Consider the following 27562-nt stretch of genomic DNA (forward strand, 5'->3'; position numbering starts at 1 on the left):
CTTATATCCTTCTTTCAAGAAACTATCAATTCCGTTAAACTGCTCTTCCAAGTCCTTAACACAAGCCAATTTCAATTACAGTAGATTTTCAAAAATGGCTCCATTGACACGTAAACAAAGGTTACACCGTCGGATCATGCTCTGTCTGACACGGGCAAAAACCGCAGGAGTACCCTGAATTGTTCCTGCTGCTACTGCTGCTACTATCCAGGCAACCAGATCCTCTTCTGATGCAACAGGAGTTGCGTAAACAAGGTTGCACATCTCTCCCCACACAAAAAGTCCAGAGGGGACACGTCTGGGAATCGAACAGGCCATGGTACAGGACCACCTCTGCCAATCCACGTTTCTGGGAAACGTCGGCCCAGGAATCGACGCACACGACGACTGAAATGTGTCGGCGCCCAGTCATGTTCGAACCACATGCGTTGTCTTGTAGGGAGCGGGACGTCTTCCAGCAATTCTGGCAATACTCTGGCGAGAAAATTGTAATAGTGCCTGCCATTTAATGGCCTAGGTAGCGGATACGGCCCAACTAAACAGTCCCCAACAACACCGACCCACACATTAACGAAGAACCGCACTTGATGATCGCTAGTAACTGTGGCATGTGGGTTATCCTCACTCCAAACATGCGAATTGTGCATGTTGAAGACTCCATCACGCCCGAACGTTGCTTCATCGGTAAACAACACAGAGGATGGAAATGTAGGACGCATTTCACACTGTTCCAGGTACCACTGCGAAAACTGTGCACTGGGTGGATAATCAATTGGTTCCAGGTTGTGGACACGCTGTATGTGAAATGGACGTAACAATTGCTCTCGAAGGACTGTTCTTACATTCGTCTGATTCGTCCCCATGTTACGTGCAATTGCACGAGTGCTGATTGATGGATACCGCTCCACATGCTGCAAGACATCTTTCTCAAATTGCAGCGTTCTTACCGTGCGACGGCGTCCCTGTCCAGGTAATCTGCAAAATAACCCGGTCTCACGCAGACGTTGGTAGACAGCAGCAAAGGTCGTATGATGCGGGATACGGCGATTAGGATATTGTTGTTGATAAACCGCAGCTCGTCTGTTGCGGTGCGCTACGTAGTACGCACCAACCATATCAGTGTACACACTCCAGGTGTATCGCTCCATTAGTAAACACAGACAATCCACTACTACTCTGGTGGACAGCAGTTGCCTACAACTGAGGAGCGTAATACGCCCTCTAACAACTGAAGTTCGTAATACGGCCTCTAACAACTGAAGAGCGTAATACGGCCTCTACCGGTTTAAATAATGCTCATAGGAAAAAGTGACATTAGGGAAAACTATTTGTTTTGATGTCCCGTACAACCTCCCAGAGTTTGTCGGTTTAAATGCTTTTCACCCTGTATATTGGTGAAAAGTTTGAGCGGAACCAAAACATGACTCCCTAGATATTACACAAAGGATTTTTGGCCAAATTTTCATAGCGAAACGAAGAGTGCGGAATGGACAAACGGGGTATCAAAATGGCTCTGAGCACTATGGGACTTAACTTCTGAGGTCATCAGTCCCCTAGAACTTAGAACTACTTAAACCTAACTAACCTAAGGACATCACACACATCCATGCCTGAGGCAGGATTCGAACCTGCGATCGTAGCAGTCGCGCGGTTCCAGACTGAAGCGCCTAGAACCGCTCGGTCACTCCGGCCGGCAAACGGGGTATCAAACTGACTAGTGTGAAGTATAGTTTTGAAAAAAGTATTTAATTGCTTCAAAATAATCAGTGTAATTAGGGAAAACTTCGTGATCTGAGGGAAAATTGAAATATTTAATGAACAGCAGCAGCGTCAAAAGATGTCAATTCGCAGCATAAACTGAAACTGTTTACCTTTTTATTGATCAGTATTCTCTTAATAATAGTAGAATACCGACCCAAATTTAAATATGTTATTGAAAAAAAAGAGGAAAATTGAAAAAAAGTGATCGAATATAATGTGAAATGATTTGTTTAAAGGCAAGAAAGAAATCAAGTTAGAGAAATATTTGGCGCGCCTTTCGATCATGTACGGCAATTGAGGTGCCGATTGAGAATTGAAAGTTCAATGTTTGACTTACAGCCTTAGAATTTTAAATAGTACTAGAGGGCATTTATGTGGTGGAGTTTCACTGAGTGATCTCCTTACGTCACTAATCTGCGAGCATCTCAGCAGCTGTACACGATTCCCTGGAACGTTCAAAGGCGCGTCAAGTGTTTCTCTGTTCTATTTTGTTTCTTACTTTTTAACAAATCATTTCACAATATGCTTGACCGTTTTTATCTTACATCAAGGTTCAGAGCGACTTTTCATAGCCTCCAGCACGCGTTTTGTACTTGAAATGTAAGTTTGTCCCACTCGCGGCGGATTCTTGAGGAAAATACAGGATGGTCGGAAAATCGCGTTACAAACCTTTAGGACTTGTAAAGGGGAGGAGTACATAATATTTTGAATAGGAATCCATTTCCGGTAACGCACCGTTTCCGTTCTACGACGGTTTTGTTTCAGACGTGGAACGTATCCACGTCTACTTCTACTCAAGCTAACTAGTCGTGCATAGTTGACCTTCCTACAAAACGTGCTGGACCCGTTCTTTGAAGCTGTGCCACTGAATATCCGTAATGAAATGTGGTTCCAGCATGGTTGTGCACCCCCTCACGTCTCACGTTCGGCCCGGAGACATCTCAACAGACGATATCGTGAAAGATGGATATCGCCGGATTTAACTCCTATGGACTACTTCTTGTGGCGTCGTAAGCAAAGTTTAATTTACGAGACTCCTGTAGAGATAGGGGAAGATCTGCTGACACGAGTTCTGGACACTGAACTAGAAACTGAAGAGACATCAGGTGGGATGGAGAGTATGTACCAGAACATGCTTGTAGATACGATGTCTGTAAACAACGTTGGTGGTCGCCACAACGAACCGTTGTTGTAATACATCAGTACTGTTCTGTACGTACAGTATGTTGGGTTCTTTTTTGTTCTGGAATAATGTGAACACGTAATGTTTAAGTGTTAATAGAAACAAATGTGCCCAAGCTATAAATGGATGTTTCGTTATTTTCTTTTCGAATTGTTAGTCTACCTAATAATTATACTACGTCACGCTTAAATGCATTTCCGTCAAGCAGAAGTGGATGAGTTAAACATCTGAACTGAAATCGTCGTAGAACGTTTCCGGACATAGGTTCCTATTCAAAATGTTATGTGCTCACTCTCCTCTGCAAGTCCTAGAAGTTTGTAACGGTAATTTCCGAACACCATGCACAAGGAGTGTACTTATTTCCCCGTTCCCAGTATGCCCCCTGAGAAGTGCTAAAGTACTTTGCACCCAAAGCACGTCTTTGGTTTACTTTTTTGCTCCCTCATATTTTCTACCTGGCTCTTTTTCATGATGAAGAAGCTGTTAATAAGTTCTCAAACGAACAAATTCATGCTAAGGCATGCAATCATGCAATGTCCTTTCGTTCAGGGGTGCTAGTTCTGCAAGGCTCGCAGAAGAGATTTGTGAAGTTTGAAAGGTAGGAGACGAGGTACTGGTAGAATTGAAGCTGTGAGGAGGGGTCGTGAGTCGTGCTTGGGTAGCTCGGTTGGTAGAGGACTTGCCCGCGAGAGACAAAGGTCCCGAGTTCGAGCCTCGGCCCGGCACACAGTTATAATCTGCTAGGAAGTTTCATATCAGCGCACACTTCGCTGCAGAGTGAAAATCTCATTCTGCTTTATAACTTCTTTCATGCGTTCGCTAATACTCAGTTAAGAATGTAAATACATAAAACTGCAAACAGCCACTTTATTGAATAACTATTTATTATCCCATGAACCGGTTTTCAAACCTTTTCAGGTTGATCTTACTCTTGAGATGAAGATGAACCTGAAAAGATTCGAAAACCGGTTTATGGAATAATAAATAACTATTCAAAGAAGTAACTGGTCGCAGTTTCATGTGTTTACATTCAGTTAACAGTCACAGGTTCTAAAATATCCGTAATGGGTAAGCTCAATCAATTAAGAATGTATGGACCGGGATTCGAATCCCACTACTTCCAAATTCTAGTCTAGAGTCTTAACCAGGAGACCAACGAGCTTGATATGATGCAGAGAAGTTCCAGATATCCAGCTGTGATTCCTACTTTGCCTGCGATGATGAAACATCCAGTTGATATCTGATTATTTATTTTTAGATTTCTAGGGGGAAAAAAGGCATACAGGCTGTCAGCTTGGACCCCGCCTATTTCTCAGACGCTGTGAACATATGCACATGTTTGCACATAGATCCTCCACAGGGAGAAACTTTCGTGTTTGAAAATTCAGTACAATTTCAGTACAATTTTCCATTGTTACAACCGCTCGATATACTACAGCACCATCCGCAAAAAGCCTCAGTGAACTTCCGATGTTATCCACAAGGTCATTTATTGTGAATAGCAACGGTCCTACGACACTCCCCTGCGGCACACCTGAAATCACTCTTACTTCGGAAGACTTCTCTCCATTGAGAATGACATGCTGCGTTCTGTTATCTAGGAACTCTTCAATCCAATCACACAATTGGTCTGATAGTCTATATGCTCTTACTTTGTTCATTAAACGACTGTGGGGAACTATATCAAACGCCTTGCGGAAGTCAAAAAAATGGTTCAAATGGCTCTGAGCACTATGGGACTTAACATCTTAGGTCATCAGTCCCCTAGAACTTAGAACTACTTAAACCTGACTAACCTAAGGACATCACACACATCCATGCCCGAGGCAGGATTCGAACCTGCGACCGTAGCAGTCCCGCGGTTCCGGACTGCAGCGCCTAGAACCGCACGGCCACCGCGGCCGGCTCGACGGAAGTCAAGAAAGACGGCATCTACCTGGGAACCCGTGTCTATGGCCCCTTGAGTCTCGTGGACGAATAGCGCGAGCTGGGTTTCACACGACCGTCTTTTTCGAAACCCATGCTGATTCCTACAGAGTAGATTTCTAGTCTCCAGAAAAGTCATTATACTCGGACATAATACGTGTTCCAGAATTCTACAACTGATCGACGTTAGAGATATAGGTCTATAGTTCTGCACATCTGTTCGACGTCCCTGCTTGAAAACGGGGATGACCTGTGCCCTTTTCCAATCTTTTGGAACGCTACGCTCTTCTAGAACCTATGGTACACCGCTGCAAGGAGGGGTTGGGGGGGGGGGGGGGGCAAGTTCCTTCGCGTACTCTGTGCAAAATCGAACTGGTATCCCAGTTACATCAGTGTAATTCTTGTCTTTGAATAAAAGTGTCACTTCTGTTTGTCTCATTTCTTATTTCTGTCAAATTCAAATGGCTCTAAGCACTATGGGACTTAACATCTGAGGTCATCAGTCCCCTAGAACTTAGAACTACTTAAACCTAACTAACCTAAGGACATCACACATATCCATGCCCGAGGCAGGATTCGAACCTGCGATCGTAGCAGTCCCGCGGTTCCGGACTGCAGCGCCTAGAACCGCTCGGCCACAGCGGCCGGCTTATCTCTGTCAGTTACCTTCGTTGTACTATAGCAGCTTTTTCAATGCATGACTAAAATTTCGTAGAGTTGTGTTACTTGTCCATGACACATCATGCGGAAGTTACTTCCGTCATATTTTGAGATGAATGTCATTTTGTCACGACTCTTACACCGAAGTCGTCCTTCGTTGTTTTATTTATAAAATTTAACGGAGCAATCTTACCACTGACAAAAAGTGTAGACTGCGTGATAGCTACCTGAAGTGCAGAAGTAATGGTGCAGCGATGCTGCCGCCGTGGCTGCTTCTGGAAGACGGACCCGCCGTGTCCTTATACAGCACCGCCCCCTCCATCGGTCCTGCTCGCTGCTCCTTCACGGTCGGCGAACCAGACGGTCAGAAAGCCGTTCCTTCTGCCAGCGGCCAGCGCCATTTCTGCATTACTGCCATCCTCCTCGTAGTCCCTCCAAATAGGGTTCTTGCTGTGGACGTAGATTGCAGATTATTTTCCTGTTTTGCCTATCCCAGAAACCGGAAGCATGTGTGATGCACGTCATTCCGAATTATTATGTGGCTCCCGCGTTGTAGGGAACGAGGTTATTTGCGTATTCTTCGTCGGAATCTTCAATCCGCGATTAGTTTTCTTTCAACGAACGTAATTTATTTGGAGACGATACTGGACTTGACTCCCACATAGGTTATTTACACCAAGAACTTGCCTTGTAATTAAGCAAACATTTAAGCTACGAGCCCAAAGATTTCAGATATTTTGCTGCTCAGTTATAATGACGACTCCATTTCCCGAACTTTTTTCTAGACCACCTGTTTATCACTCTAATTCGTGATTCCAAACCACTTTCGGTTTATCATTCCGTTTGTAGAGATATCGGTGCAACATTCCATAAAAGTCTATAGACATGTTAGCTTCAACCATCCTAATGTTTTTTATTCTGTATAGTTCTTTTGGAGGATACGATAAATCAACACTGTTTCTGCTTCTTTGATTTTAATTACAGTTTCCTTTGGGCTCACACTACGTTCATTCTTTGGCGTGTTGTTCCTTCTCTTCCTTTCAGTTATTCATTTTTTCGTCCTGAAAGCGTGTTGTTCCTTCTCTTCCTTCCAGTTATTCATTTTTTCGTCCTGAAAGCCTGCCTTTTCTGTAGCTTCTTTAAATTATGTTCTGTTTCTTATTGTGTCCTACTCGACACTTGCATTTTCGATGTCTGTTCCTACTTCTTTCAGCGATTGATTCTGAGTTTGTAATTTTTTACTAAGTCAAAGACTCGCTTGGTTATTTTGTCGTTATTCATCCTTCATATGAGTTCATAGAATGTAATCTCCTTTTCTTCGTTGCATCCGTTACCTTTTCAACTTCAAGATATAGTTCTGTATTAGATCTTAATCTGTGTTCTGATTCAATGCTGCTTTTTGGTCACAGCATTTTCTTAGGAGTCTTCTTTCATTTTTTTTTAATTTTTCGAGCTGCATAGAGCATTTAAGATATGACCACTGTTTCATAATGTTTCAGTTTTTTGTTCCAGCATAAAGATTTTGTAGTACAGATGATTCTTGGTTTTTGAAAGGCCCTCTCCATATTATATTTTCTAGTCCCTATTGCTCTCTTTCTCTTGATGTTGTTTGATGTCCATTCTTTTAGATATTTAAAAAAGTCAACTTTATATAAATTGTTCTTATCAACTGGTTTTTTTTTCAAATAAAATTTGTAATCCTTCTTCTGCTGATTGACGTTCCATTTCTGTGTTTGCTCTTGTGCACTTTCATGTGAGTATTAGTAAGTGTCTTGTCATGTGCAAATGCTAGAAAATCTACAGTCATCTTGTTTGGCTTCCTACCTAGTTGTATATCCTTAGTACTTATGGCCTTCCTCCGTCCTCTTACCACTTTCTACAATGCACCGTTAAATAGTAGATGCGACAAGCCATCTCCTTGTCTTACTGCTGGTTCTATTTCTTTACTCGCCCTTTCCCTTTGACTGGCTTCCCATCAACGTTAAGGTAACGATAAAATGTGAGATTCTTAGAGACTGGCAATACAGAGAGGCTTGCAAAAATGTGGTATTATGGAGCTCTGTGTGACCGAGGTGCCACCTGTTTCTGCGCGTGTTTAGACTTATCCACAAACGCACTGTAGCCTAGAGCTCGAGTCCGACAGAGATATCGCAGTATAATGGAGAAAAGTGGCGAACTGTTTTAATGTATAGTGTTCGTCGAGGGCTGACAATGGATTAGTCAGTGCCTCTGTTGTTTACAGAAGTCTGTCCTAATTGCTCTAGAATGTTCAGATGATTCTGACAATTTCAGAGTGGAAGCCCGGTTCTCGATGAAGTCTTCTTCTCAAGTCACTAATCTTCATCACTAACTAAGAATTTTACTGCAGAAAGGAAACTAGTAGAGAGCACTGGTGTATAACACCATCACACCAGTTATTAGCTCTGTCTGCTAATGCTGTGTAGTGTTAAAGTAAGGAACCATTCCTCTTTATGTACACAGTATCTTTTGGCGTAGGAAGAAACGGTATGACATGTCTCACGATAAAACAAAAATATTCAAAAAAGTTTGAAAGTAGTGGATAGTGTTGTTTCCAGTGAACAGTCGTGACTTTGAAACTTCCTTGCAAATTAAAACATTGTGCCGGACCTAGACTCGAACTCGCGATCTTCGCCCTTCGCGGGCAAATGCTGTACCTACTGAGTACCCCCCCTCACAGCTTTACATCCGCCAGTACCTCGTCTCCTACCTTCCTACCGAGCGAGGTGGCGCAGTGGTTAGACACTGGACTCGCATTCGGGAGGACGACGGTTCAATCCCGCGTCCCGCCATCCTCATTTAGGTTTTCCGTGATTTCCCTAAATCGCTCCTGGCAAATGCCGGGATGGTTCCTTTGAAAGGGCACGGCCGACTTCCTTCCCCAATCCGATGAGACCGATGACCTCGCTGTCTGGTCTCCTTCCCCAAACAACCCAACCCCTACCTTCCTAGCTTGACAGAAGCTCTCCTGCGAAACTTGGAAGTTTGGAAGGTGGGAGACGAGGTACTGGCGGAAGTAAAGCCGTGAGGAGGGGTCGTCAGTCGTGCTTGGTAGCTCAGTCGGTAGTGAACTTGCCCGCGAAAAGTAAAAGTCCCGAGTTCGAGTCTCGGTCCACCACGTAGTTTAAATCTGCAAGGAAGTTTCATATCAGCGCACACTCCGCTTCAGTCTGAAAATTTCATTCTGGAATCGTGACTTTATTACCTAAATATTCTAACCCAGTGGAAAACCATGATGTACGGGTTTGAAGACGAGGGTGCGCTAGACCCAGTCGAAAAATCCTTGGCTGTCATGTAGAGAATATTGGCCGGTCCCTTCCTCGTAAGGGGCGTGCTGATACGTGTGGAGTATGTGTTGTCTCTTGTCTGACGTCATATATGCTTAAAATAGTTTGTTCAAATTCGAGAGCCAAAATGTAACTATCGTAGCAGTAGCTTTTACATTTATTGATTACCTTGCTCAAGTTACTTTCCGCTGTTAATATAAGTAAAGACTTGATAGACAGATCTGAATTTTATATATATATATTTTTAATCATTATCAAGCAGACGTGGGATAATATATGTGGCTAGCTGGCAGAAGAGTCTTGGAGTTTTTTATGAAACCTTTTGTAGGCTGTAATGGGAAATACTTGATAAAATAAAATAAATGGCAAGATGAAATCAAATAAATGTATCCCGTCAATTCACTCACACAGCTAACCAAATACAGTATTATTTATCAATACTGAAAATTTATATTTCATTTAAGACGGGGGTTTGAACCTGGATTTTCTGCTTATCCAACCAGTCGCCTCGACCATTGTGACCACCATAGTACGTCTGCTTGAGCGATACAGATTTTCAGTTGTAGTAAGATATCACAATGCCTGTGTATTCTGATTACGATGCATAGTTCCTTTTGGTCATGCATGTATTAATGTATTTAATGTAATTCAGTTGCAATGTTCAGAAGCATTAGCAAGTTGACAGCGGTGTCATTGAGAGTTTGAGTCAGTCTTCACAATGTGTTCATATGACCTGACCGATTAAAGGCATTTCTTAATTTTCAGGTGACGAAGCTGGACGATCTTTCTCCAGAGATAACGCTGAATCGGACTAAGGGTACGCTGTACTGCGGGTCGGGCTCCATGGATATCACCCTCAAGTTCAAGGAGCCCTTCTTCGGCATTGCGTACGCTGACTTCGACAGGAATAGCGCATGTCAAGTGGCCGGCAAGGGCGCGACCACGTACCGTCTCGAGCTGCCGCTCAAGGGCTGCGGAACTATACAGGTACGTGTGCTCTCAAACGTCCACCGGCCAGTGTACAGCTTGAAGTATCTTTGTTCTTTGACTCTTTGAAGTAGACATTTGCTCCCTCTTTTTACAGTGAGTGATCAGCAGCCGTGCTATTAGTGCCACTATCAACATACACTAATGAGAGAAGTCTTGGGATAGCAATTTGCACATGTACAGATGGCAGCAGTATCGCGCGCACAAGATATAAAAGGGCAGTACATTGGCGGAACTGTCATTTGTACTCAGGTGAACCATGTGAAAAAGTTTCCCATGTGATTACGGCCGCACGACGGGAATTAACAGACTTGGAACGCGGAATAATACACTACTGGCCATTGAAATTGCTACACCAAGAAGAAATGGAGATGATAAACGGGTATTCATTGGACAAATATATTATACTAGAACTGACATGTGATTACATTTTCACGCAATTTGGGTGCATAGATCCTGAGAAATCAGCACCCAAAACAACCACCTCTGGCCGTAATAACGGCCTTGATAAGCCTGGGTATTGAGTCAAACAGAGCTTGGATCGCGTGTACAGGTACAGCTGCCCATGCAGCTTCAACACAATACCACAGTTCATCAACAGTAGTGACTGGCGTATTGTGACGAGCCAGCTGCTCGGCCACCATTGACCAGACGTTTACAATTGGTGAGAGATCTGGAGAATGTGCTGGTCAGGGCAGCAATCGAACATTTTCTGTATCCATAAAGGCCCGTACAGGACCTGCAACATGCGGTCGTGCATTATCCTGCTGAAATGTAGGGTTTCGCAGGGATCGAATGAAGGGTAGAGACACGGGTCGTAACGCAACTGAAATGTAACGTCCACTGTTCAAAGTGCCGTCAATGCGAACAAGAGGTGACCGAGACGTGTAACCAATGGCACCCCATACCATCACGTCGAATGATACGCCAGTATAGCGATGACGAATACACGTTTCCAATGTGCGTTCACCTTGATGTCGCCAAACACGGATGCGACCATCATGATGCTGTAAACAGAACCTGGATTCATCTGAAAAACTGACGTTTTGCCATTCGTGCACCCAGGTTCGCCGTTGAGTACACCATCGCAGGCGCTCCTCTCTGTGATGCAGCGTCAAGGGTAACCGCAGCCATGGACTCAGAGCTGATAGTCCTTGCTGCTGAAAACGTCGTCGAACTGTTCGTGCAGATGGTTGTTGTCTTGCAAACGTCCCCATCTGATGACTCAGGGATCGAGACGTGGCTGCACGATCCGTTACAGCCATGCGGATAAGATGCCTGTCATCTCGACTGCTAGTGATACGAGGCCGTTGGGATGCATCACGGAGTTCCGTATTACCCTCCTGAACCCATCGATTCCATATTTTGCTAACAGTCATTGGATCTCGACCAACGCGAGCAGCAATGTCGCGATACGATGAAGCGCAATCGTGATAGGCTACAATCTGACCTTTGTCAAAGTCGGAAACGTGATGGTACGCATTTCTCCTCGTTACACGAGGCATCACAACAACGTTCCACCAGGCAACGCCGGTCAAAAGCTGTTTGTGTATGAGAAATCGGTTGGAAACTTACCTCATGTCAGCACTTTTTAGGTGTCTCCACCGGCGCCAATCTTGTGTGAATGCTCTGAAAAGCTAATCATTTGCATATCACAGCATCTTCTTCCTGTCGGTTAAATTTCGCGTCTGTAGAACGTCATCTTCGTGGTGTAGCAATTTTAATGGCCAGTAGTGTAGTTGGAGCTAGACAGATCGACATTTCACTTCGTAAACTGTTTGGGAATTAATTTTCTGAGATCCACAGTGTCCAGAGTGTGCCGAGAATATCAAATTTCAGCAGACATTATCTCTCTCAACTGACAACACAGTGGCCGACAGCCTTCACTTAACGACCGAGAGCAGCGGCGTTTGCGCAGAGTTGTCAGTACTGACATAAAGCAACCCTGCGTGAAATAACCACAGAAATCAATGTGGGACAGACGACGAACGTATCTGTTAGAACAGTGCGCCGAAATTTGGCGTTAATGGGCAATGGCAGCAGACGACCGACGCATGTGCGTTTCCTAACAGCGTGACATCCCCTGCAGCGCCTCTCCTGCGCTCGTGACCATATTAGTTGGACCCTAGACGATCGGAAACCCGTGGCCTAGTCAGATGAGTACCGATTTCAGTTGGTAAGCGCCGATGGTAAGGTTGGAGAGTGGCATAGACCCACGAAGCCATGGAACCAAGTTTTCATTGAGACAATGTGCAACCTGGTTGCCGGCCGGAGTGGCCGAGCGGTTCTAGGCGCTACAGTCTGGAACCGCGCGACCGCTACGGTAGCAGGTTCGAATCCTGCCTCGGGCATGGCTGTGTGTGATGTCCTTAGGTTAGTTAGGTTTAAGTAGTTCTAAGTTCTAGGGCACTGATGACCTCAGAAGTTAAGTCCCATAGTGCTCAGAGCCATTTGAACCATTTTTTTGCAACCTGGTTGTAGCTCAATTAACGTGTGTGCTGTGTTTGACAGTTGACAGTGGCTCTGAGCACTATGGGACTTAACATCTATGGTCATCAATCCCCTAGAACTTAGAACTACTTAAACCTAACTAACCTAAGGACATCACACAACACCCAGTCATCACGAAGCAGAGAAAATCCCTGACCCCGCCGGGAATCGAACCCGGGAACCCGGGCGGGGCAAGCGAGAACGCTACCGCACGACCACGGGGTTATGTTTACATGAAATTGAATGGGTCCTCTGGTTCAACTGAACCGATAACTGACTGCCAATGGTTATGTTCGGCTACTTGGAGACCATTTGCAACCATTCATGGATTTAATGTTCCCAAATAACGATGGAATTTTTATCGATGACAACGCGACAGGACGCGGCACGGCTTAGGTACTCTGCAAGTATCGTATGCAATGCGTGTTGCCTAACATCCAGTCACCCCTGTCCGCGTGACAGGCGGTAAGCTGGACATAACCGAAGTTCCTGACTCGCCTCTAAAACTTCTTCCTACGCTTAAATACAGTCATTCTTACGCTTTTCGTGTTGAAAATCAATGTATCAGTTTCCTGGGGTGGGTAGTATGCTGCACCCTGCTAGTTCGGTGAAAACTCGTCGTCCCAGAGCCAGCGAATACTAAAGGACGCCTAGCGTCGCTTCGAATCATCAGTGAACCTTTTTGCCTCTGACAAAAGTAGTTCCTCGTGACGTGATCTATCACCCCTAGACGTTTGTCACCAAGACTTCGAAACATCCTGTGTATTCTTTTCGTTGCTGTCTGGGCTCCAAAATGGGGATCTGCGAGTGGCTTCAAAACGTAAGCTACACGTTATTACGGCAGGCCAAGTAAGTTTTATTTAATCTTGCACTACACTTCAAAGTGACACAGATACATGAATCCATTTTACAATATAGTCTCCAAGTTTCTGTAAACAACGGCCGGAGCGTTCTACCAGTCGTTCAATTGCTCGACTATAGACGTGCCCTCATTGGTCAAGGAGCAATTCGAGAACAGCTGTGTGAACGTCCTCGTCATTGGAAAATTTGTAATTGCTGCGAATCAGTTCCTCAACTACCTGGACATCGTCGTTTGTGGTCGGTTTCCATGGCCTTCCTTCTCGATCAGAAGCACCCCATGCCTGTGCGACCTTGTTCAAATTGTTGGCACCATTTTCCTACGGCTGTTCGCGACATTACATTTAATCCAGAAAACGCAAGAGCTTCACGGTGAATCTATGTGCAATTTAGACATTTTTCCCACAAGAATCGTACTGTCTCGCGTACTTCAACTTTGGAGTATGTTTCCAGTTACCGCACCATTTCACTCGCGCACTACAGTTAGCTTGTTATCCGTAGTACGGCAGAACTGCGTCTGCAGGAAACCGAGACCATGTACTCTCTTCCGACAAAGCCCCACTCTTGTTACTCAATGTTTCTGGTGTCGTACAAAACTTGTAACTTAACTTTTGAAGTCCCCTCATATATCTTGATTCAGAATTCTTTAACAGGCTGCCGACAGACATACAGGAAACTGAAACACGTTCGATAACCAAAAATAAAGTAATGTAATGCCAAATTAGTCATTCCTTTTATAATAGAACAGGATATCTGGTGTCATTAATGTAAATTCCGGTTAACATTGATGCTCATATTAAACAGATGTTAGATTTTCCAGTATATAGACAGCTGATATCGTTATCCTAAACCAATAAAGTTACATGAATGCTTAGTGTGAAGTAGCAGATAAAAACAATAGCTGAGTGGTGTAAGAGTCGTTGAGTGACTGTAGGAGGATACAAGATGACTTGGACAGTATATGTGATTGGTGTAAAGAATAGCAGCTAACTCTAAATATAGATAAATGTAAATTAATGCAGATGAATTGGAAAAAGAATCCCGTAATGTTTGATAACTCCATTAGTAGTGTAGCGCTTGACACAGTCACGTCGATTAAATATTTGGGCGTAACATTGCAGAGCGACATGACGTGGGACAAGCATGTAATGGCAGTTGTGGGGAAGGCGAATAGTCGTCTTCGGTCCATTGGTAGAATTTTGGGGAGATGTGGTTCATCTGTAAAGGAGACCGCTTATGAAACACTAATACGACCTATTCTTGAGTACTGCTCGAGTGTTTGGGATCCCTGTCAGGTCGGATTGAGGGAGGACATAGAAGCAATTCAGAGGCGGGCTGCTAGATTTGTTACTGGTAGGTTTGACCATCACGCGAGTGTTACGGAAATGCTTCAGGAGCTCGGGTGGGAGTCTCTGGAGGAAAGGAGGCGTTCTTTTCGTGAATCGCTACTGAAGAAATTTAGAAAACCAGCATTTGAGGTTGACTGCAGTACAATTTTACTGCCGCCAACTTATATTTCGCGGAAAGACCACAAAGATAAGATAAGAGAGATTAGGGCTCGTACAGAGGCATATAAGCAGTCATTTTTCCCTCGTTCTGTTTGGGAGTGGAACAGGGAGAGAAGATGCTAGTTGTGGTACGAGATACCCTCCGCCACGCACCGTATGGTGGATTGCGGAGTATGTATGTAGATGTAGAGGAAGAGCAGCGACGTTTTTCAAAGTAGATGCTTTTCTCATAATATAAAAAAGTGATCTAAAAGTGATACCCATCACTGGCAATTTGAGTAGATTAGCACCAGTTCTAACATTTGTTGTTACTATACCTTACAGAAGTAGCCTCCGGTGGCGTGGCTGCTTCGTCCAGATAATGTATAACGTCACTCGCTACACGTCCTTTACGTCTCTTCTTCATCAGTGAATTTACAAAATACGATATATGTGTTAATGAATGAACAAATGTACGTCACTTTGTCTGATCATAATGAGTAACCCCAACACCGATTCTCTAAAGAATCGAACTCCCACGTGTAGCACAGCTTCAAACGTCTGATTACATATGGGACATCATCGGACGACAACTCAATCGTCATCCAGAAACAGCATTAACCGGCCCTGCACTGACCGACCAAGTGCCACAGCCGTGGAATTCCATCCGGCAAACTGACATCCGGCACCTGTACAACACGATGCATGCACGTTTGCATGCTTGCTTTCTACATTCTGGCCGTTACACCGGTCAGTAATGTATCAGCGTTTCACATTTGCACCGGCTTATCTCGCGCTTACATTCACCAGTGATCTTGCAATGTTAATCTCTTAAATGCGTTTTTTTTATTTTTTTTTCTCTGTGGGACTTAACATATATGGTCATCAGTCCCCTAGAACTTAGAACTACTTAAACCTAACTAACCTAAGGACAGCACACAACACCCAGCCATCACGAGGCAGAGAAAATCCCTGACCCCGCCGGGAATCGAACCCGGGAACCCGTGCGTGGGAAGCGAGAACGCTACCGCACGACCACGAGATGCGGGCTCTTAAATGTGTTACCTAGACAAATATATTCCCAAAATTTCATTACTCCACATTAATTATTTTTTGTGTTGCAATTTTTTCCGTCGGTTTATGTTGATTTCATTAGTTTCGAATTATTGACTTATAAACTAATGGAAGAGTTTAGAAAATTTCTGAAATTATTTGTAACGTTTGCTGGGAGTCGCTAAGTGCTCACATTAATAAACACGGGCTTAGTATAATCTCGGTAATTCACGCAAAAAAAAGAAAAGGTAGTTTTTCACTCATCTCAATGTTTTTGGCGCTATATCTCCTAAACTATCTGTGTTACAATGATGTAACCTTGGAGGTACATTCAGTGGTAGATGTGGATACTGTCGGCAAAATATGTTGTGAACAGAGTTAGCAGTAAAGGACTAATAAATTAAAATATCGTGCCTAGTGATGAAGTGTTGATGAACTGCGAAAATATAGTAAGCCATAAACTTTCATTATTTCGTGTGAAGTATCAGCAGTAAACAGTATGAGAATCGTTCGAAATTATGTCTGAAGTTTGTTAGAAGGCGCTAAGTGCTCTCATTCTCAAATACTAGATGAATATAGTCTGGATAATTGGCGCGCCGTGAGTTATGCTGCCTCAAGCTATATATGCAGTTTCTAACTTTAATACTTGATTTTTGTATTAAACCTTAAACGTAAGTTTTTTTATTTAATGAATAGATTATGAGACAGCATTGAGTTCAGTTAATAATTACATGAAATATTGAAAACGAAATTTTTGCTGCCCCTGGAAGCCGTTAGATAGGCAACCCGTTACTGGGATGTGCACTGCGCACCGAGTTAGCAGTTTAGTAATATAGAAGGCTACAGGGGACGTCTCAAATAGCGAAAGACACGCAGTGAAACCAAATATTCGATAAATGGAATTTTTTAAAATGTAGTTACAAATAGACCGTTACACGGTCGCATCAGGTTTATCGAACTTGACGAACGTACTGGACCTTGTACAGAGTCTTTCGACAATCAGTGTTCATAGAATACCGCCATATTCACCGTTTTCTTTATGGGAGGCGAATAAATCACTGGAAACTCCATCAAGAATGGTTACAGTCAACATTACGTTCTTTCCACTGGACGCGCAACAGAAATGAAATTCAAATGATTCAGTCACTCATGTCTTGGTTTCGAGCCGTGAAGATAAATCTGTACACCATGAAAGCAGCCCAAATGCTGCAGGAATGGAGAAAAAGAAAGCGTTCCCGTCTGGTCCGTCACATCACACTCCCAGGCATCGTGCAGCAAACTGTTGCTGGCGAACTGGCTATGACTACCCGTTGCACTAGCTGGACTTCTTTCGATGTAATACCACCGTGTAGTCTTCCTGCAACAGTATCTTGAAGGCAGTTGGGGGGAAGAATGATGTAGATTTCTGACAAGAGAAGGTTTTGCCTGAATACTCATTACTGCTCTATCCGCCAAGTTGTTAGAAAGGACTCTGCTGACAGCTGGTAAAATTGTTGTTTATTAAAGCACAACCGGTTTCGCGGCTTAAAGCCGTATCATCATGTTCAGCCTACACGGTAAAAAGCAAAGTACAGCGTCACCACATTTTATAGATATTAAAACTGATAGAGGAATGTCTGAAATATACTCACAAATTCAGAGATCGTAGGCATATCCGTCACTCCTAGTCAAAATTTACAATTTAGAGAATATCGTCAGTACTAGGAGCGATGTGTGTGCCTATGATCTTTTAACGTTGTGTCGCAATTTCGAATCCTGCCTCGGGCATGGATGCGTGTGATGTCCTTAGGTTAGTTAGGTTTAATTAGTTCTAAGTTCTAGGCGACTGATGACCTCAGTAGTTAAGTCGCATAGTGCTCAGAGCCATTTGAACCATTTTAACGTTGTGAGTACATTTCAGACATTCCTCTATTAATTTTAATATCCATAAAATGTGGTGACACTGTACTTTGCTTTTTACCGTGTAGGTTGCACTTGATGATGCGGATTTAAGCAGCGAAACCGGTTGTGTTTTAATAAACAACAATTTTACGAGCTTTTAGCGCAGTTCATCCTAACATCGTGCCTTTCAATAGCTGTAATTTCCCGGAATAAAAAATAGTTTGCTCTATCTGGATGTAGTGCGGCAATAAGAGTTCATTCTGAGTACACTAATCACTGCAGCGTACGTCCAAAACACCCTCCAACTTGTTGTACTGCCGTTTCGGTTGCGACGTGGGGATGCACTCTGTAAACTGGTATTACCAAACGTATTCTCTAAGGAGTGTGTCGAAGCTGCGGCAAGTCGGTGGCCAGAATTGTCCCACATTGAGAAAGTGTGAGACACAAGTGAACAGAGCCTGGTTGGGCCTCCATTGCAAAGCTTGAACTTCCAAGGCGCCGTGTGGCAGGATCGTGATCTCCGTTTTTTTTTCCTTTATTGAATTTCAATGCACCCCGAAGGGGGCGGGCTGGCAGCAGCTTAGTACGCTGCTCTACAGCCTACAGACTTTTTTAAAAACGGAAGAAGAAAAGAAACAAGAAAAACAGGCGATAAAACGGTGACTTAAAGTGTAAAATGGCGGAAAATTGTGGAAAGTTAAAACAGAAAGCAAAGGGGTTGGCAATGTTAATAAAATACACAGGAATCAGACAAGTGACATAGTAGACACACAATTAAAAAAAAAAAAAACATGGCGACAGTCTGGTTTCTGTTCGCAAGAGATAAAAGAAAATCACACCCAGCGACAGTATGATGGCCGTTCGCAATACTTCCCAAGACACACAACACGGAAATTTCACTGTAAAACACTCACTGTAAAACACTGCACGAAAATGTCGGCACAGAGATGACACTCCCTAGCCAAGGGCAGGTGGGGGGGGGGAACTGGAGGAGGGGGAAAACAAGGAGGGAGGAGAGGAAAAAACGAAAAATGGGGGGGGGGGGACCAATGGAGGGAGAGGACTCATAAGGGGGGAGAGGGGCAGAGTAGACGCGAGAGGAAATGGGAAAAGGCAGAGGAGGGAAATGCAAAAGGACTCGGGGGAGAGAGAGGGGAGGTGGGGAAAAAAGAGGATGGAAGGGGGGAGAGGGAGCCCGGAAAAAGGACAGAGGAAAGGAGGGGGAGTGAGGATCAGAGTTGATAGGAGGGATAAATGGAGGGAGAGAGGGCATCATCCGGGAGGGGAGTGGATGGAAGCCACCTTGCAAAAGGAGATGAAGGGTGTAGAGATGGAGGGTAGGAGGGACACAACAGTGAAGACGTGGCAGGGGGCGGGGATGGGAGAGGAGAGGAGCAACCAGGGGGTGAGGGGGATCAAGGCAGCGGGAGGTGTAGAGTATGCAGATATGTTCGAGGAATAGGAGCAGATGGGGGAAAGGAATGAGGTCATAGAGGATCCGCGTGGGGGGCAGGAGGCGTATACGGAAGGCGAGGCGGAGTGCATGATGCTCAAGGATCTGGAGGGACTTATAGAATTTGGGGGGGAGGGGGGTAGATATCCAGGCAGGACTGGCATAACAGAGGATGGGACGGATTAAGGATTTGTAGGTGTGGAGGATGGTAGAGGGGTGCAACCCCCATGTCCGGCCAGAGAGGAGTTTGAGGAGCCGGAGGCGGTTGTAGGCTTTGGATTGGATGGAGCAGAGATGAGGGATCCAGGTGAGGTGACGGTCAATGGTGAGGCTGAGGTAGGTGAGCGTGATCTCCATTCCAGAGGTTGTTATCCAGCAGTTGAACTAATTTTTCTATGCGCGAGTGCAAGATCGCTTTGTGGTTACAAGAGGACACATCCGGAGTTTGCACAGGCTTGACACACATCCTGTAGCACCTCAACGGAGATATAGGTTGTCTTACACCTACCATCTACAAACTTGTGTGTAAATAAACGTTCACTTTTCCCGAGATATACAATATCAGACCAAAAGTTTTCGGACAGCCCTATTTAATGCAGGACTGACCACTAGATGTCATGAGAGGCGGAACCGCCAGTGTGAAAGGAGGCGGCGAGTATTGCACTCTTAGGAGGAAAGTAAAAGAGCAGAATGGGTCGGTCAGTAGAGCTCAGTGACTTCGAACGTAGATTAGTCATTGGCTGTTACCTGAGTAACGAAACCACCAGGAACATTTAAATCCTTCTAAAGCTGTCCAATTCGAATGGTACCATAGTCGAGTACCACCTTATAAGCCACGCATTTCCGTAGTCAGTGTTAAGCGACACTTTAAGTGGTCTAAAGAGCGATGCGACTTTACAGTGGGTGACTGGAAAAGAGTGAATTGGAGTGATGAATCACGCTATGCCCTGTGGCAATCCGATGCGAGGGTTTGGGATTGGCGAATTCCGGTAGAACGTTACTACGTTACTGGTCATTATGTATAGTACCTACAGTGAAGTACGGATGAGATGGTGTTACGATATGGAGATGTTTTTCGCGATTTCGGTGTCGTCCCCTTATTGCACTTAAGAAAGCGTACAATGTGGAAGGATATGTACACATTTTACGGTATTGTGCACTGCGTACAGCAGAGGAACAGTTCGGAAGCGATGATTGAATCAGTATGACAATACACCCCGTCATAAAGCAGCATCTGCTAGGCAATGGTTTGTGTACATTAACATTCCTTAAATAGACTGCCCCGATCAGACTACCGACGTGAGCCAGTGGAACACTTCTGGGATAAGTTAGAAAGTCGGCTTCGCTCCAGACCCCCAGCTTCCAACATAACTGTCTTCTTTGGTTTCAGCTCTTGAGGAGGTATAGGCTGCCACTCCTGCACAGTAATTCAGACACCTCATTGAAAGTGTCCCCAGCAGAGTTCAACCCGCCCTTAAGGGGGGTAGGACGTCAAAGGGGCCGACTTGGAGCAGGAGAGGCACCACAGGACATTTTATTTTCTACTGTCTATACTTTTACAAGTAAATTCATAAAACTTTGTCAGCATGACCACGAAGGACTCAGGATTTACACTCGTAGCAGCGGAAGTTCAAAAACATAACAAAATAATTTTTTTACATGAGAAATTTCATCATTTTTTCGCTTACTATTGACTGCATTTGTTGCTATAGGTACACTTTTCTTCATAAGTAAGAGAGACTGTTCGATGAATTTTGCACAGCATACAAACCACACTTACAGGTGTCTGAAACTCTAGAATCTATTTAATTGATAAAAAAATGAATGTGCTGTTACGTTTTAAACTTTATGTTTAGAAAAAAATCAAATTTTGTAGTTAATTATCTCAATTTTTACTACAGTTTTTAATAGATTTGGAAAATTCTACAGTTTCATACACCTGTAAGTATGGTTTGTATGCTGTGCAAAATTCATCAAATAATCTCTTTTACTTGTGAAGAAAAATGTACCTATAGCAACAAATGCAGCCAACAGTAAGTGAAAAAATGATGAAAGTTCATATCTAAAAAAAAATTATTTTGTTATGTTTTTGCACTTCCACTGCTATGAGTGTGAATCGTGAATCCTTCCTGGTCATGCTGACAAAGTTTTATAAATTTATTTGTAAAAGTATAGACAGTAGAAAATAAAATGTCCTGTAGTGCCTCTCGTGCTCCAAGTCGGCCCGTTTGACGTCCTACCCCCCTTAAGGCGAAGGATGGTGGCAACGCCCTTTGGTGGTCATTTTTTCCTTTGCATGTTTGTATTTCGAGTGAAGTTTCTTACGCAGCTGAATAACTATAGCGATGATATGTGTTGAACAGGAACCGCAGCGAGTGTTCACGAACAACATCGTGGTGCGCTTCCACCCGGGGCTGGAGATGGATGGCGACGAGATCATCACAATCGTGTGCCGCTACCCGCCGCCCGTGGCACCGCCGCCTGCCGCTTTGCCGGCTCCCATGTAAGTCTCTGCATCATACTTGCGCTCTAGTTTTTCCTTCAATTCTATCAAAATTTTTCATTTAGTGACAATTTAAAGTCATTCATCGAGGGGAAGAGTTTTACATCCCCAGCGTTTATGGTGGCATACCATTTCGGTTTCCTGTCGTTGCCTTTTTTGTACCGTGCAGTATTAGCTCTCTGTTCTACTCAATACGACATAGCCCTCTTCGCAATATATCTACACACCATTCGAAACATTTCGATTACACTCAGTGTATTAATCGTATTAATGAGGGTTAGATCCACCGTTGGCTTTTATGGCAGTTCAAGGTAATGAAGTCTATTTGAATGAACAGTAGCCTTTTTTCGTGAGAAACAGCATCCAAGCCAGTTCTTTAAATATGCTGAATGAAGTCAGTATTCTAATCGAAACCAAAAGCGTTCCATTTAATTCTAATTCAATCCTCCTGACGGCGATTTCTTTTACAGAACTACTTAGTACTGTGCAGTATTCTAATAGATCATACCACGGGGCAGTCCACTGACAGTATGCAGCAGCTCAAATTGTCCTGAGCGCATGGCATAAAAAGTATAAACTCACTGCATAGTGATTCGGGGTATACTTCACCATTGATAGAGGTCATAACAGCAAACATTGTGTGAGTACTCACTCTTGTTGGCCGCATTTAAGTCGCGAGGAGTCGCTTTTTTGTACTGTAGAATCTCATTACTATTCCGTCCATAGTTGCTTACTAACACCGTGGAATCCCTAAAAGATTACTCACCCGTACATCGTGTACCCGTAGTTTGTCAGACCAGCTACTGCTTCTTATCTACTTCCTTTCTTCCGTTTTCTAAATTTCGACTCCAAAACAGCCCCATCAACTGCTTAATCACATGACTTAAGAAGATGTCAAATTTCGCCGACTTACTTCTTTCGATACTTTTAATTGCACAGCTACCGAACTGTATGATCCTCCCTGTATTACTCTCAAAAACGAGAACTAATCGGCTATCTACTTCCTATGTAAGAGTCTCTAACGACTTACAGTTGCCGTCATTTGACGGCCCTCGCTTAAGAAGCGTCCCTGCCTCAACTTGCTAATGCCGATCTTCTTCTCCACCACACATTTAAATAATTATAAACATTGTAATCTGTATCTCGTGATCATCCGCTATAGCACCTGTCTGACGTTGTCAGAGCTACATTACTCTTCAGTGTCCTTTTAAATATGTATTGGAAATAGTAAGATTCATTTTAAGATCTTGTTGGAAGGTGAACCACCACGAAATTCAGAGGTTGATCTTCCGAAGTTCTGAAGGCAATTCCCACAAGTTCTGCATTGACATTACCCTAACCTTTCCACCTACATTGTCGAAATTAAACATTTATTTTTGTAATTAACGCCATTTTTCGATTTCTTTATATTTGTAGCGTAGAGATTTCAGTGTACTGCTTTTACTCTGTTTTTGGACCAAATGCTTTACCATTTTACCTCATTGTGGAAGGTATTTTAGTATTTACCTTTTACGATCGCACAGCTTGTCACCGACGACGCCGGCGGCGGTGGAGCCGCCGCTTAGCGGCTTCCAGATCTTGCTCATCATCTGCGCCATCCTCTTCCTGTCGCTGTTGCTGCTCGGCCTGGGCTGCTCCTACGTCTGCCTGAAGCGGCGCAACCTGGCCGTGGTGCGCAGGCACCCGCTCAGCGCGTCGGGCACCGGCTCCGAGATCACCAAGCTGTCCGGCTCCAGCCTGGGCAACATCTCCATGTTCGAGGGGCTGAAGATCCCGCGCGCGCACGCCACGGCAGGCAGCACCTCCGGGTCCGACGCGGCGCTCATCCTGGAGCACTCGGACACGCTGCCCAGCGACTACCCGTCCGAGTCGCCCAGCTCGGCGCACTCGGAGGCGGAGGACGTGGACACGCGCTCGCTGCGCCGCCCCAGCACCGTCAGCTCCGCCGGCTCCGGCTACGAGAACAAGGCGTTCGTGCAGCACGCCGAGGGCGGCTCCAGCTTCTACTCGGAGGCGCAGGTGAACGTGGTGCCGCCCCCGCCTCTCCCAGAGCCCAAATTCGACGTGTCGGTGCGAGTGAAGCGGGCCGCCCCGTCTCCGCCCGCGCCCACGCCGCCTCCTTCCGACGTCGAGAGCACCATGAGCATCCAGGCCCGCAACCTCACCACTATCCTAGAACAGCGCGAGGGCTCCTTCACCGACATCCCTCCTCCTGTCTCCAGCGCGACTACCTTCTCCTACGTTCCCGAGCTCCACCCTCCGCCACCACCTGCCAAGTACGCCCAAACCCCACCGGTCTATTCCCGAATCCTCCGTCGCCAACAAGATATGCACCAGACTCGCGAAATGACCAACGAGACCCTATCCCAGAGGTCGATTCCCGATAATGACAACTGGTCTCAGGGAGAAGATTTTGTCGATTCCCCGCAGCGCCGCATGTCCGTCTCCTCTGGTAGGTCGCTGGCGAGCCTCAACACCCTCAATACTGAGATGACTGACACGAGATCGATGTCCGAAATTGTCGATAATTCTCACAAACGCTTCACCAGCGAGACCAACGTCGCTCCTCCTCCCCCACCACCTCCTCCGATCGTCCCGTCGAGACACTATACGAGCGAGTTGGACATCACGCCTGCTACCACACTGGAACTGATAGAACCTCCAGTGATAGCAGAGCCGCGGCCACAGATCACTTCACACGTCGTCGACGACGTCTTCTTGCGTACTATCACCGAGAAGCGTACTATCGAAGACGTGGAGCGCCATCGTCGCCAAGTGACAGAATACCACACCAAACCGCAACCACCGGTGAATCCCAAATGGGACGTCGTCATCCGCAACTACCCGGCACCCGGTACGCACACGGGCACTCCCGGAGACGAGTCCGCTCCGGAATGGGAAAGTTTCTCGGAGGCTTCGTCCGTATCCGGTGCTCCACTCACGCCTGTAGCCGAACGGCATCAGGCACAGATGCATATCGAACGCCAGTACACGACCACGTTGGAGGTGCCTCCGAAGGATCCGACAGTGCCCAACTGGGACGTGCTCATTCGCGTGCTCAACCCGCCTCCCGTGACCGAAACTACACAGCCACTCGTCTCGGAAGGCCCAGTCGAAACGAGCGAAGCTGTACTCACTATCGAAGACAGAGAGAAGTGGAGGCAGATAATTACTACGGAGTCGACACTACGTACACTTCTCACAGAAGCCACTGTCCGTGAGGATTACGAGCGTATCAGAAAAGACCAACGGTACGAGAAGCTATTCGAGCCGAAGAAGTGGGACGTGATTATAAGAGTTCTGACTCCACCAGAGAAGCCCTCTTACGACCAACGCACCTCCAGCTCCTCGAACCAGCGCTACAAGCGCAAAACTGACTGGGATACGCGCAGCCGGCGTAGCTCGCTCCCGACGCTGTACGAATACGACTCTGACGGTGGGTCTTCGGTGCGAACGCTCGTCGCCGACACGACTGGGCACCCGGCAGGGCCGGCGCGCTTCAGGAGGCCTTCCAGGTCCAGCGTCAGATCTGACATGGACGTCCGCTCCATGACCGAAGTGATGGTGGACTTCGCGAGGCCGGACATAGCAGATACTCTGAGCGACGCCAGCTCCTATTACAGGCCCGGGTCGCGGCACTCGGGCACTGCAGGAGTGTCCGACGACGAAGATTACGGGCCGCACGGCAGTCTGGTTCGCTCTACAAGCCAGCCGTCCCTCGCCCGGTCCGCGTCCGAGTTCACCGAACAGTGGGTGGCGCCCGTGGGCCGAAGGGGCTGGTCTGGTGACGTCAGCAGTCCCGAGCACTCGCCGCGCTCCTCGCGTAGCGCCACCCTGCGCGAACCCATCACTGCCAGGGAGATGCTCTTCTCGCGAACCACCGTCAGAGAAACTTACACGAAAGAGTGGTACGGAGATGCTGACAGCGAAGCGAGCTTCAAATGAAACATGACACTAATCTAGCCGAGTAACGACACACGTCGATAAAAGAAGGCTTCACAGTACGCAGTAAGATTTGAGACAAAACTAATCAATAATTCACCATTTTGAAACAACCGTCTGAAGTGCTACATGCTATAATCATTGGTTACCGCGTTGATAGCTGGAAATATTTATCTATACCCGCCTGCATCTCGTGACTGCGAGTACACAGTGAACTACTGTGTTGTCATCAACACACGCAACAAACATTGTAGGCGGCATCAAAACTTCGTGTGGACGTAGCAAAGTGGTCTGCGGCATTCACAAGAAACAGCACAACACAACTTCCTTTTATCCAATCTTACAGTGCGCTGGGTGCTACTATGAACCACTACAACGAAAAGCCGATAGATATTCTTAGACATTCCGTAGTTTACATGGAATTGTTGTGCAACATTCCATTTCATTCCATTCCAAAAATATACTTCTCTCATATTCGCATTTCAGTGTAGTTTAGTCAACTTTACGTTTGTGGTGAATGTACTAAAAATGTTTGAGCAGTTTAACCTTCGCTAGTTAAAAATAGCTTGCAAATGCAATTAATTTTCCTAAATATTATAATATAGGATTCGCCTCTCACATCGGCCGCATACTATAAATTAGAATTAGCAGATGGAACCTGCAGTAATGAAAGGTTGAAATCTCGTGTAAAGCGATCTCGCGCGATGATGACAGACAAAAGAATGTGCCAAATGGATGAAAGGATTCTGAATAATTCGAGCAAACCTTGCTTGGAAGTTCCTATTTCAGTGGATCTGATTGTCCTACCAAAAAAACATTGCAAACCGTATTATAACTGACATTTTTGTTGTAAGAAACGTTTTTCAAACAGCGCTGTTCTTTCACTTGCCAAAACGTGAGCCTTAGTGAGTTACTTGTTCTTTTGTTAAAGACGTTTTGCTGCAGTTCCAACAATAGAATAACTGCAGCATGTAAGTGAAACACTGCTCTTTCATTGCGAATGTCAAATATGACATCATATACAGCATTTAAAATAAAATGACTTTAAATGACATTTTAACCTACTAGAACTCTGAGAGTGGCTTCAGTTTATTTCAGAACAATCTGTCAATTTAACTCATTTTCATATAAAAGTAAGGAATTATTATTTTTTTAACTGGGAAGAAACAGCGCTAATGAAGAGCTGGTACGTTTTTGCAATGAAACTAGAATACTATGAAAATCCCTGTTGATTATGTTTGTGTTCGAGGACCTGAATGACTTTCATAAAGTACTGACGATCCACAGAAATGTTGGAATGGTTCATGATGATATAATGTAATATTTAAACTCCTACGCTAGCTTTTCATTTTCCACTCATTTTAAATCAGAAGTTAACATTATGTACAACAAAATGAGTGGAACTGGAGAATTAGCTGCTTTTCTTATTACATTTTTGAGATAGCTTGAAGATACGATATTTATAGAACTTCAAGTGCGTTAACAATTAAGAATATCACTACTTTTTTAACTTAAAGTAAACTAAGCTATTTTTCCTAAATGGTGAAGGAATATGGGCTGCAGGTGTGACAAGGACTTTTTATCTTAGATTTATTAATTATGAAGTAACGCACCTCTATTAACGTCATAAATTGTTAAAATCAGACGATCTTAAACAAAATTGTTTCTTAATATTTGGATTCTAAATTAAATTCCTAATAATGTGAAACACTTTGTACTTTTTTATCGATTTCTAAAATAAAGACTGGGGAATGTGTACAAAATACATTTCAAATTTGTCTACTATTTTGCGCTAAAATACTTGTATTACTACTGTAATATTTAAATTATGTGCAACAACTAGCCTAAACAAATTACTTTATATGTTCACTCAAATAAAATTTTTGTATTCTAACACAGAAACCTTCTCTTTCTGAGGCCGATACATGTGTCAGTGTATTTGATCTCAGGAAAAGCTACCTTATTTGTGCTTCATCTTGTCTGCAACAGACATACAGCACAAGACCTACGTGGCAGAGTGATGACTACACATTTCACTCGATCCGTTCAGTTCATAGAATGTAAAATTTTAGA

General features: G+C 44.7%; 1 protein-coding gene across 2 annotated transcripts in view; it reads left to right on the forward strand.

Moving 5' to 3' along the window:
- The window catches only part of LOC126470001 (uncharacterized), a 192845-nt gene extending 165589 nt beyond the window's left edge, over positions 1–27256 (forward strand). For both annotated transcript variants that reach the window (XM_050097465.1, XM_050097466.1), the window contains 3 exons: positions 9601–9822; positions 21408–21547; positions 23071–27256. In XM_050097465.1, coding sequence (XP_049953422.1) covers positions 9601–9822; positions 21408–21547; positions 23071–25492 — 2784 coding nt within the window. In that variant the 3' untranslated portion in view covers positions 25493–27256. The remainder of the gene's footprint in view (positions 1–9600; positions 9823–21407; positions 21548–23070) is intronic.
- Positions 27257–27562: the final 306 nt, after the last annotated feature.

This window comes from Schistocerca serialis, chromosome 3 (genome assembly GCF_023864345.2).
Source record: "Schistocerca serialis cubense isolate TAMUIC-IGC-003099 chromosome 3, iqSchSeri2.2, whole genome shotgun sequence".
Classification (NCBI taxonomy): domain Eukaryota; kingdom Metazoa; phylum Arthropoda; class Insecta; order Orthoptera; family Acrididae; genus Schistocerca; species Schistocerca serialis.